This window comes from Alosa alosa, chromosome 17 (genome assembly GCF_017589495.1).
Source record: "Alosa alosa isolate M-15738 ecotype Scorff River chromosome 17, AALO_Geno_1.1, whole genome shotgun sequence".
Taxonomy (NCBI): Eukaryota; Metazoa; Chordata; class Actinopteri; order Clupeiformes; family Clupeidae; genus Alosa; species Alosa alosa.
The window spans coordinates 22,360,860-22,373,003 of record NC_063205.1 but is presented as its reverse complement, the minus strand read 5'-3'; the positions used below and the strand labels follow the sequence as shown (position 1 = coordinate 22,373,003).

Below are 12,144 nucleotides of genomic sequence, written 5' to 3'. Positions count from 1 at the left end.
AGAAGAAGAAAAAAGCCTTGGAATAACAGTACAGTGCATTTTTATGCACTGTAAAAAGCCTTGGAATAACAGTACAGTGCATTTTCATGCACTGTAAAAAGCCTTGGAATAACAGTACAGTGCATTTTCATGCACTGTAATGACCATGGCATTACGCTAAACAACATAAATCCCAATTAGCAACATAGCACTACATCTCCTCCTCCCTATAGCTAGCCACACAAGAAATTAATGATACTAAATCTCTGCTTAGCATGCTTCTCCGCTTAGCATTCTAATAACAGAAGGGGCACATTTATGTTGACCACTACAACATGACTCATTATGTCTGTAACGTTAACTGTAACACTTACTTTCATAAAGGACGCACACCATCCAGCACATGGAAACCGATATTTTAGGTTCTTGGCCACAAACTCAAAACGTGTCTCTCTGACTCCCTGTTCTAGAATCTTTGCTCTGAAGGCTGTGTTGCTAAGGCAACATCAAATAAACGAAATGATAGTCTTTCAGTATTAAATGTGTACGTGTGATTCCGAATGGATGTGTGTGGTTTGCAATTAGAATAAACAAGAAATAACATTTCCAATAATTTCCCATGATAAATTACATAATATTTGCACCTTCCTTACTTGGGAATCTCACACCGTATTTCAAGTAGGCTACACTAGTGAAATGTAATACAACGTTGCCACCTAGCGTTCAGATAGTTCTAGGCTATTTAACATTAACGTGACATTGATTGTTTATTCTTTCGTCAACTCCATGCTTTTAGGAAAACAATCTTTTTATCATAGTACCCTCTTCAATGAGCGATTACCAGCTCGTTTTTGTAACAGAGATAGCTGTTTATTATCCCTAGGTTTACAGAAACACCTATTCATATTAATACGTAGCCTATGGAGTGCTGCCGACCACTGTTCATTACGGCCCAGAATCCCTTGCATGTCTTTACAACAAAACAACACAGTAAAACCTAAATGCCCGTAAACATATGCATTTGCATACTTGTAACATTTTTAATAATACTCTCCCATCATGATATTTAACAATAATGAAAAATGTAATTTGAATACCGTCAATGTGAAAACAACTCTATTATGTAAGCTATATATGGTTACTGTTCTTATTGTTATTTAAGTTCGTAAGTCCATACTATCCCATGGCAGAGCAAGGACTTCATGATTTGGCAAGGTTTCCTGGAGACATTGTGCATACATGGAAGGCATTGTGATAGAAGGTGAATGGTGTGAGTTACCAAATACCCGTGGGCGGTTTGCCAAATGATGGAAACTTTTGGAATATTTCTTTTTTTTATTTTGCCTATGCACCCTCACACTGGAGTCCCCAGTTCATATACAAAATTTGGTATCGATATGTGACAGTGTTCCTGAGATATGGACGACTTCCTGTTTCGGAGCTTCACCGCCGATTTCGTTTGGCTGTGATGGGCAAACGCTTTCGAAAATCAAAAATCCTTCCGCTAACATTTGTGAGGCTTGGTCCAAGGAAAATGTACGTCAAGTTTCGTGGCGTTCGGACCAAATTTGTGACCTGTGAAAATTTAATTTCGCTTTCTGTTCAATCCAATATGGCGGACGAACGGCACGCCCACCTGACGTCATCTTCGCGACCAACTTACACCGGTACTGACCGGACGTTTTAAAGTTGGAACGGTGTCTCTGTCTCAAAGGGCCTAGGCGCTAGGGCTGACAAAAAATTAGGGAGACGGGAAAAATAACAATAAAACTTAAGAAGAACAATAAGTGTGCTGCTTTGCAAGCACACTTAATAATAAAACTTAAGAAGAACAATAAGTGTGCTGCTTTGCAAGCACACTTAATAATAATAATAAAACTTAAGAAGAACAATAAGTGTGCTGCTTTGCAAGCACACTTAATAATAGTGGATAATGCTGCTATAATGCTGCTAGCCTACTACTGATACTAGGCCTACTACTAGTTTATCAGTTAATTTGTCAGGGGTCTTGCACATGTCAAGCCAGAGTTATACAGCTAATTTACATCTGTGCTCCCTGGGAAAGGGGATATAAAGACATCTAGTATGACTACTACTCTTACTACAAGTAATAACAACAACAATAATGATGATGATGATGATGATGATAATAATAGTCTAATAATAATACAAGGAACTTTCTTCATATAAACAACAAAACAGAATGGTAGCACTTGCACTAATGCTGTCTTGCTACAAATAATCACACTTAGTTTGTGTAGATGTATGGTGTTATTGTTAGGACTTATTAGCAAACCTTTTCTTTGTTCAGCACTTTGGCTCAACCCCTGTTGTTTTAAATGTGCTATATAAATAAATGACTTGACTTGACTTGACTACTCACTAATCATATGTGTGTGTGTTTACTTACTCCTTTATCTAGCCTACATGTAGCTATGGCTGTCAAACAAGTAGTGGGGAATATGGAGAAGCAGCTCAATCCATCAGCCTTTCCTCATCCATGTTCCCTAGACTCCTCACCCGAGGTTGACAGGCATGGCCTCTTATATGAGATCCTGCAGCTTACCTCAAGGTATGTTCTGACAACAGTTTATCTAATTCTCAGTCATTATGGTGCATTTCTCAAAGATCTCAAGATACCTTTTACCATACCATTATATTTTACATTTACATTTAAGTTTAAAAGCATGGGTATGAAACTGAAATATTTTATAAATTAAACTTCATCTCTCTGCTCACAGGCCTAAAGATCTTGATAACACCACAGTGGAGCAATTTTCCTGCGAGCAGACAGCAGATTATATCAGCTGTCCAGGAGATGGAGATGGCAGCAGTGGTCCTGATGCTGCCTTACAAGCATCCAAGACACCTGTAGACCAGTCCATCTCATCTTCACCAACTTTTGCACAGCAGGATGAGAGCATACCCTCTGACGGAACAGCTGCCTTGAGAAAGCAGATGACAATAGTCCGTCATCATCTGGAGGAAGAAGGCACAGCGGCAAACAAGATCAATGTCCTGATGTCGGACAGAGTCCTCGGCCCACTAGTGAAACCCTTGGTGGATCAGGTGATGGACCACACGAGCAACAACAGCAGCTCACCAGCCTGCAGTGCCCCCTGCAGGTTGTCACCGGAACCCTGTCTTTCTGAGACGCAGGGGAGTGGACTCGTGGAGGGCAACTTAGAGCCTTATGCCTTAGCAGCAGAGGTGGAAAGTAACGAAATACATTGACTCACGTTACTGTATTGAGTAGTTTTTCTGTGTATTTTGTATTTTTTAAGTAGTTTATACAATCGGTATTTTAAATTTTACTTGATTACATTTTGAGTGAAGTATTGTACTTCGCTACATCAAAAATCGCATCCGTTACTTGAGTAAAAAAAAAAAAGTTAAGACTAACGAAAACAGAAAGGGAGAGAAAAGAAATTGCGCCCTAAACCACTAGCCTAGTGATAATGATCAGCATGTAGGCTAGCCTACAACAGGACATGAATCAAGCTGGCGCCATGCAGTCTTTCTGAAAGTGATGGAGATGGAGCTGGATCACGAGATGCATCAGATTACATGTGTATGTATTTTCCGCTATTTCAATGAGTTGTCTCAGTTCGTTTTAGCACTAATGATTGCGGAGATATTCAAGCAAACACCATGGAATTTCGTGTTTTGACGTTTGTGCTCACCTTTCTTTGGAAATAAGTTTATTACCAGTTGTTTCCCCTCATTTTAATGTCTCTCTCTTTTTCCTGTTATGGCCTTTGTTTTTGGTAACCTGACTTGGCTTTCTTGGAGAAAGGCATTGCACCAGCAGCACAACAATTAGCGGTCCACTAGGCCTACTAGCGATGCTCAACTTAATAAACAAAAGATAGACTACCTTATGAATCGTGCAGGCGGACTAAACCATTTAGCTCTTTAGCAAGGAAGAGTGAGTGACCGTAGACAGTTTTCACTATGTTGTATTCAAAATCCAGTCAGTCAAACTTTAAATTTCGTCTGACATTCATTTTGACATTTAATTTGGAAGTTAAAATATTCAGGTAAAATAAATATAGGTGGAAATAAGTATTGAACGCTTAAATGTTTTTTCAATAATTAGCCTAAACTTCCAGTGAGTCTATTTGAAATTTTCACCACACATTATATCAACACATATAAAAAATCCAAACATAAGAGTTATGTGTAATAAAAGTGGAATGACACAGGAAAAAAGTATTGAACATGCCTAGTGAAATTTCTTCAATACTTTGTGGAAAAGCCTTTGTTTGTAATGACAGCTTCAAGACATTTCCTGTATGACAAAACGTATTAGTCGCAGTATCAGGTGTGATTTTGGCCCATTGTTCTAAACAGATTCCAGGGGTCCCTCTTGTGAATCCTGATCTTTAGTTTTTTTCCAGAACTGTTTAATTGAATTGAATTGGCTGCCTTCAAGTCTTTCTGGAGCTTTCTCTGAGTGGTCCTTGGCTCTTGGAATTGACTATTCTTCTGACTCCCTGGTCAGAAATATTGCGAGGAGATCCTATGCATGGCCGGTTGATGATGCAATGATGTTCCTTCCACTTGCAGATAATGGCTCCCATGCTGCTTACTGGAAGATTCTGAAGTTTTGAAATGCATCTGTAACCAGTTTTCTTGATATGTTTTGCAACAATAAGGTTGCAAAGGTCTTGGGAGAGCTTTTTGCTTTTATCCATCATGAAATGTTTCTTGTGTGACACCTTGGTAATGAAAAACCTTTTTATAGCCCATCAATATGTAGGCTACTAACCAAGCTTATATTAATTTGCACAGATAGAAAGGATAACTACTCTCTAACTACTTACAGATTCCAGCTCATTCCTTCCCTTTCCTTGCCTTAGTGCTTTTTCTTAGTGTGTTCAATACTTTTTCCCTGTGTTATTCCACTTAATTACACATGACTCTACTTATGGAGTTGTTTGGATTTTTTATGTGTGGATTACCTATTATTGGGGCCCTATACTTCCCACTTTCCCCGCCAGTTGGATGGCCTTTAATCTGCTGAACCTTCTGCTCGTTTCCAAATATAAAAAAACTCAACTCAACATTGGCCTGCCTGCCTCAGCTGCCTGTGAGGGGCTTTTCAGTTGTGCTGGATTACTGTTCACTGCAAAGTGACCAAGGATGACTGCAACTAACTTTGAAAATCAACTACTGCTCAAACTTAAAGGAGAATTCCGGTGATTTTTCACATTTCTGACATTTTTCAACGTCACCGAGTACTGTCGGTATGAACAAAACTGAAACAATCGGTTTTACCTAGCTGGAGTTGTTGCAGCTACAGCGCTACACACTGGGAGCATGAACATGGCTGCCGTAGCTGTTGGTTGCAGCAACTTGAGCTAGGACCAAAGTCCTTTTAGGCAAGTACTTCCACTCGGCGGCCATATTGCACCGCTTTTTGAGCACTTATCGGGCATCTATTTCGGCAGAAATGCGTGTGCGTAAGGCTTCACAACACCAATCTTGCTCCAGCGGCGAGATCACAACAGATGATTGTCACGATGTCTTCACAGCACACCACATGATTGGCTCAATGTATTCACAAAACACCACATGATTGGCTCAATGTAGTCACATGTCGACGTTTGGCCGCGGAAGGGTTGTGATATGTGTAGACAAACCAACCCCATGCATTACTATGGAGGATTTTTTGAGTGCTGCATCTCCTCATTAGAAAGTCTCTGGTAAAACTGGTTGTTCTGGTACCCCCATCCCCAAAAAAAAAAAAAAAAAACTTTTATTTTTGTATTAAATACTTTTACTTAAAGTACATTTTAAATAAACTACTTTTTACTTTTACTTGAGTGCATTTTCAGATCGGTATTTTAACTTGTACTTGAGTAATATTTCATCAAAGTATTGGTACTTTGACTTGAGTACAATATTTTCGTACTTTTTCCACCTCTGCTTAGCAGAAAGGCTTGTGGAGTATCTGGTTCTACAGTTGCTGGGGATCCTCCTCCCTTTGTCAGGGCCAGCTGCTGATGCCTCTGAACGTCACGGAAAGGACATGGCCACCAACATCGTACTGTACCAACAGAGGCCATCGAGAGAGTGTCAGCCAACACCAGGCACTCTGCTGTGGAAGACAGCACCACCAGTAAGTCTAAACTGCTGATATTTTGTTGGAAGTTGGATGAATGGTTATGTGTCTTATACTGGATGTGCACACACACAAACACTTTCACATGAGTATGCTGTGTGTGCATGTGCCTTTGGTTAATATATAGATTATCCATTTATATATGTCTGTATATTGTGTAATACATATTATAGCACTTGAATGAATTAATGTTATGTAAAATACAGTATTACAGTATGGATATATGTACAGAGTGTGTAAGATAACGTTAAGAGAGCTGGTGGACCTGCCTGCTTTTTCTATAGGCACGACCAAAAATCGCATGCCTGTGGACAGGGATGACGTCCCAACAGTGAGCTGTTTCACAGGTGTGTCGAAAATCTTCAGAAGAGCGTTCAGCAAATGGCGAAAAAAATCTAAGGTGGGCCCATCCAGTTGAGAGGTGAGCTCCTGTAGATCTGCACTACAGTTGAGACATGAGCTCCTGTAGCACCTTGGAAATCTGCCAAACAGCTGAGACGTGCGCTCTTGTAGAGCTTTAGAAATCTGCTCTACAGTCGAGACATGCGCTCCTGGAGAATTTTGGGAATTGGCCTAATTGAGACATGCGCTCTTGTAGAGCATTATAAATCTGCTCTACAGTTGAGACATGCATAATTGGATAATTTTAGAGATCTGCTGAACAGTTGAGACATGCGCTCTTGTAGAGCTTTAAACTGCTCTACAGTCGAGACATGCGCTCCTGGAGAATTTTATAGTAATACATACAGTTGAGACTTGCGTCTAAGAAACCTCTGCCACATTTGAAGCTCACGCTTGCGCTCCTGCAAAATTAGGAAAAGATTGGATTGGTCTGTATGTGTGTGCATACACATCTCAAACACACAGCAAATAAAAACTTCTAAATGACCAGATGGACTGTTTTTAAAAATGTTCTCAGTAGCTTTGGTGCATTTCTCAAATCTTTATTAACGTTTGCCCAACAGTTAGTATCTCAAAACAATTAGCGCAAACGTCACCACATAGTGGATACAAAACTAGACAGTTACACATTACTGTGTGTGGGTTGATGCAAGAGAGTGGATTTGTTTCAAAGTTTTTACTGTTGACAGACTTTATGACAGTATAAAGAAGGCTTTTACAGCATTGTGAAAATGAATGTTGTTCCTCTCTGTCAGATGATATGTAGGCCTATATATGATAGACTTACTATGACAGCTAGTTATGATAGGTAGTTCAACACTTTTGGATGCAACGACTCAAGCTATGAATTAATGGCAGTTTTTTTTCTGGGGTAGGACTATTCAGCATGAAACAAGTATAGTGCATTTTGTACAAACTCAGTTGCATGGATGTATTAACGCAGTGCTGTTTGCTCAAGATGGGGAGAAACTGCGTCAGTGATGTGCATGATTAATAATGGTAAGAGTGGTAAAATGATGGAGTTTGAACAACCAGTTTTGAGAATTTCAAATTCTGATCCGAGAAATGTGCCAAAGCGACTTTGAAAACTGTAGGCATAACGTAATGTCTGTCCCATAGCAAACAAACACAGCCAACTAGCTTCAGATGCAGAGCGGGAAAAAGCCATGTCTGTCATTGGTTAACAAAGTGTGGGGAAGTGCTTTATATGCTGCAGGAATCTGGCTGTATCTCAAGCCTCTTTGGGGGAGAAAGACAGCGTCATCCACAAGCAGATGAGCGAGTGAGAACCGGATGGTGAACCGACGACGAAGCGACCGGCATTCTGCCAGAAAAGATATAAGCACACACACACACACAAATATAACACGCCTACGCCTACACAGTGTTATGACTCACATGTGTTAGTGTTAGAAGCCCCTCCCTCAATACGCAGGTTACTAATGTAATTCGGTTACATTAGTAACCTGTAGTGAATACCCCCACTATTTTGAGCCGTTGAGGAAATTTTAACCACAACACTGACTAACCACCACCCTCCCAATCCCCCACCCAGCTGGAGAAATGGAGGAAATGTTTAACTGAACCCCGACTAGCTACTGTCCTTCCCCCTTGTTCCCAGCTGTGCCCCGGAGAGGCGGGAAGGAGCATCCACCACCTCAGATTATCGGAGGACTGACCTACACCACACCCTGGTGGAGAGAGTGAGGCCCTGCACCACCCCCTGGTGGAGAGACTGAGGCCCTACACCACCCCCTGGTGGAGAGACTGCTCTCCCTCGTGGAAGCTGAGACGTCAACCCCCTGGATTACGTTTTTTACTTTTATGCACTGCAAAGACACTTCTACAGACTTTATTCAATACATATAATTGTTTAACTCCATATTGGCATCCTGGCATATTTGGAGGTTGCAGTTGCTCCTCAGTGTAGTTGGTAAAAGAGGCGGTGGCACATGCAATTGCCTTCATGGAATCATATGGTCATTAAAATGCTATGAATTTCAATCCCACAGAATTAGCTTGACCATACATGAACCAAGATGTATGAAATAGGCTGCTTTTAAGTGCATCATTGGCACAGCTTCTTAAAGGGGAACTTGGCAACTATTTCAACTTAATAAACCCGTTTAGAAATCATTTGGATGGTTAAATGACCTGTTCCGGTGAAAATGGTGACTTTCCCCGCTGCGCCTAGCGTCCCCAGGCGGAAAACCAACCTTGCAACATTGAGACTACCGTCCCGGAAAGAGAAGTGAGAAACAAGAACTGGATTTTTAAATCGTGTTTTTACCTTGTAACATCCACATAGTTCTGCCAAACTTATGCTAACAGTTCGCTAGCTTGTAAACAAATCCATGTGCTTTATCATTACCTTTTCACACAGTTTGAAATAGCATAATGTGCAATTTCTCCAGCAGAGGGGGGAATCCTGCCAAGTTTCCTTTTAAATTAAAAAGCTCAGTCAACATCATGTGAGCATACTGTGTCCTCCAGAGTTATTGACACTCCTGGTAAAGTTGATGAAAAACAGCTATCAAAAATCTTTTGGTGATTTATTGTAATCTCACAATGGAAAAAATCCAACCTTAAAGGGAAGCATATATATTCTGAGAAACAGAAATGTCTGAAACTGGAAATATTTTTTAACAGAAAGACAATGACACAATTGTTGTCTCCGCTCCATGTTATACCTTATTACGCCCTCCTTTGCCAATAAAACAGTTCATAATATTCTCCTATGACATCTCATAAAGTTGAAGAATACAAATGAAGGGGTTTGACCATTCCTCTTTCATAAATCTCTCCAGATTGTGCATGTTCCTAGGTCTTCACTTGCGCATTCTCCTCAATGACTCACGCCACTGTTTTTCTAGTTAAGATTAAGGGATTGAGATGGGGGGCGGGGCTTAGCGACAGGTCAATATTCCTGAAGCATATATTCTACTAGTTATACCAGGGGTCTCCAACCTTTTTGGTAATGAGGGCTACCTGAAGGACCCAAAATTATATGGAGGGCCACTCATTTGAAACAAACAGACCCTCACTCCTTTTTTGTGAGGGTAATCCTCCTAAATAATAGGCCTATGTGATTTTTACATTTAAGTTATCAATATTATGTAGACCTATGAGCCTTCATATACTAAAGGTTGTATCAGCGTTAGATGAATGTGATCATTTATGTTTGGGTAGCCTAGAAATTTAGACGCACCTTAGCGGCAGCAAATTACATTTGCTTCCAGGGCTAGTCTAGCAACTCTCCGTTGGCTTGTGAGTTCGAAAAATTAAACTTTTATCAGGCCAATCAAATCGTGTAGTCGTTAGGTGGGCTTAACATAGTGATTGATGGCAGAGTTGCAACGGTTTGGCTTGAACTCTTCTAAAAATCACTTTAATAAGAAAATATTGCACAACCTTACAACAGGCCTTTAATAAAGAGATAAATTATGAATATAATAACATAAATAATAAATTGATAACATGAGAAATATTCTGTTAAAACAGATACAAAGCACCCCCCCCCCCCCTCAATACAGAGGTACTGGTATTAAATGCCCATAGAATTATCATACATTTCCCTACTGCTGTGATATAATCAGAATCTATATCAGGTATTTTTTTCTTATCTGTATAATGATATCAATATATATCACATTTGATGTAAATACAGCACAATTAAGACATTCTTCAAATAGCACAATGTGTGTACATAAAAAAAAAATCATCAGAGATGGGTGGTACCTAACAAGTATAAAGGTCAAAGGTGAAGTAAATACATTCCTAACGAGTACTACACTGCTATTGAAAATCAAATGGTATGATTCTACCTCCATTAGTACGAAGTGAATTAGGTGGAAATGAATTAGGTGGAAGTAAATATATCAAAGGGATATTTGACATCACAGGCCCAATGAAGTGTTTAGGTTTTTAATGATGTGGGATCAAAGTTAAAGGTGCATGACATCTCTCAATGTTCATCATTTGGCTTCTACCATTAAAAGTTTGATCTCTTCACATAAACATCAATAGAGTAGGTCCTGAGCAACAATAGTCCAGCAGCTTTGAATAATGTAAAGGTGACACTTGTTAAACTTACATCAGCATGACATTTACTGAAGGTAGAAAAATTAAAATACACCCAAAGCTGAAAACCCTTGACAGTGTCAGACCTACCTACGTGACTACATGCACAGACGTGTGACGGTATGCACAAAATGAAAGCAGTCATATAACCACAGCCTTTATATTTGTGTGTGTGTGGTGTGAAAGAGACCTTGTCACTCACTATTCCTCTAACTCCTCTAACTTAAAGCTACGTGACTACATGGAGAGACTATGACGTTATGCACAAATTCAAATGAAAGTAGACATTAGTAGACCACAGCCTTCCTATCTGTGTTGAAATATGCTGGACTAGTTCACTGAAATCTTTCCACACTATTAAAAAAATCTGTACAGTTTTTATAATTCTCACCACATTTACATTGATTCATTTAGCACACACTTTTATCCAAAGCGACATACAAGGGCCATTCTCATCAGAGCAACTCAGTACAGTGGCCGACAGGTGCAATAACCTGCAATTTATGACAACACAGGCAAACAACAAAACCCTTACAAATTGACAAAACCCAAACAACTTAGGCAAACATCATCAATTTGACAACTACAAAAAGTGCATAGTCTGCCTACTGCCCTGCAGGCAGGTTAAACCATTTTGCGCTTTAGCAAGGGTTGAGTGTATCATTACTATTTTTTATATACAAATTTCAGTCAGTCATATATTCAACCAAGTTATGCAGCATAGGGTGCAGATGAGAGGGATTTGAAACCAGACTTTTTAACAGATTGGGAAGGCACATAATATATTATTTACTTAAAGCAGGAACTGCAAAACATATCTGGAAGAAATCATCTTGAGGCAAATGTAAGAAAGTCTTACCCCAGAGAACTATGAGAGCTGGCGAAACTGTGGCACTGGACAGTGGCGCCGCCAGCCGTAATCCAGTACGCACTGTGCATACAATTTGTCAACGCTTTATTCATGAAATTATTAAATATTACAACAACAAAAATAGCTTGTGTACTGTCTTAATTGAAACATGCTTCGGGCACAAATGATGTTTAGGGCAAAGAGAATGGACATCTCAACATAAGGATACATTAGAAGATGATTGGTAAACTTTGTCACGACATGATAAGCAGTTCTGGCGCTTAAAAACGCAACGTTCCATTCAGTCATAAATCATTCAAGCGTAGTGCTCGTCATGAAAAGAAAACAGCAGCTTAATATTTTTCAGGTGTTTAACAGTAATAGGAGCACTGTTCTTAGCAGGTATGCCGAAGGCAGTGAGATTAGGCATTGCATCCTACAGTCACGCTGTTTGGAACATATCAGTTCGGGTTTCAAGATAAGATTCAGTTAATGCGGAGTATGGATCATCTCAAAGTTTGGGAAAACCAAACAGCAGTGTAAGCAAATCATTATTGTTAGGTTACCATAGCTGTCCTTTCTCTAGGCCTATCGCAAATTGCGACATAGGCCTAAGCTTATATTGGTTTCTTTTTTCTTTTCTTTCCCTTGTTCGCGTGTTAGTGAAGCGATAGTTAGTGGGTAGTGAAGCGATAATGCATTTAAA

At 39.7% G+C, this 12,144-nt stretch overlaps 1 protein-coding gene across 1 annotated transcript; it reads left to right on the top strand.

The window, feature by feature from the left end:
• The first annotated feature begins 2,408 nt into the window (after positions 1-2,408).
• Positions 2,409-8,655, top strand: LOC125310723. The gene is made up of 4 exons (XM_048268362.1): positions 2,409-2,551; positions 2,721-3,048; positions 5,919-6,103; positions 6,391-8,655. Exons 1-4 carry the CDS (start codon positions 2,415-2,417, stop codon positions 6,425-6,427), a joined length of 687 nt encoding a protein of 228 aa, XP_048124319.1. The 5' UTR covers positions 2,409-2,414; the 3' UTR covers positions 6,428-8,655.
• Positions 8,656-12,144: the final 3,489 nt, after the last annotated feature.

Bases quoted from the DNA above. Each gene is read 5' to 3' on its own strand.
- LOC125310723 (XM_048268362.1), top strand. From the start codon at position 2,415: ATGGCTGTCAAACAAGTAGTGGGGAATATGGAGAAGCAGCTCAATCCA. The intron at 2,552-2,720 runs GTATGTTCTGAC...CTCTGCTCACAG, and splicing joins ATCCTGCAGCTTACCTCAAG to GCCTAAAGATCTTGATAACA. The intron at 6,104-6,390 runs GTAAGTCTAAAC...CTTTTTCTATAG, and splicing joins TGTGGAAGACAGCACCACCA to GCACGACCAAAAATCGCATG.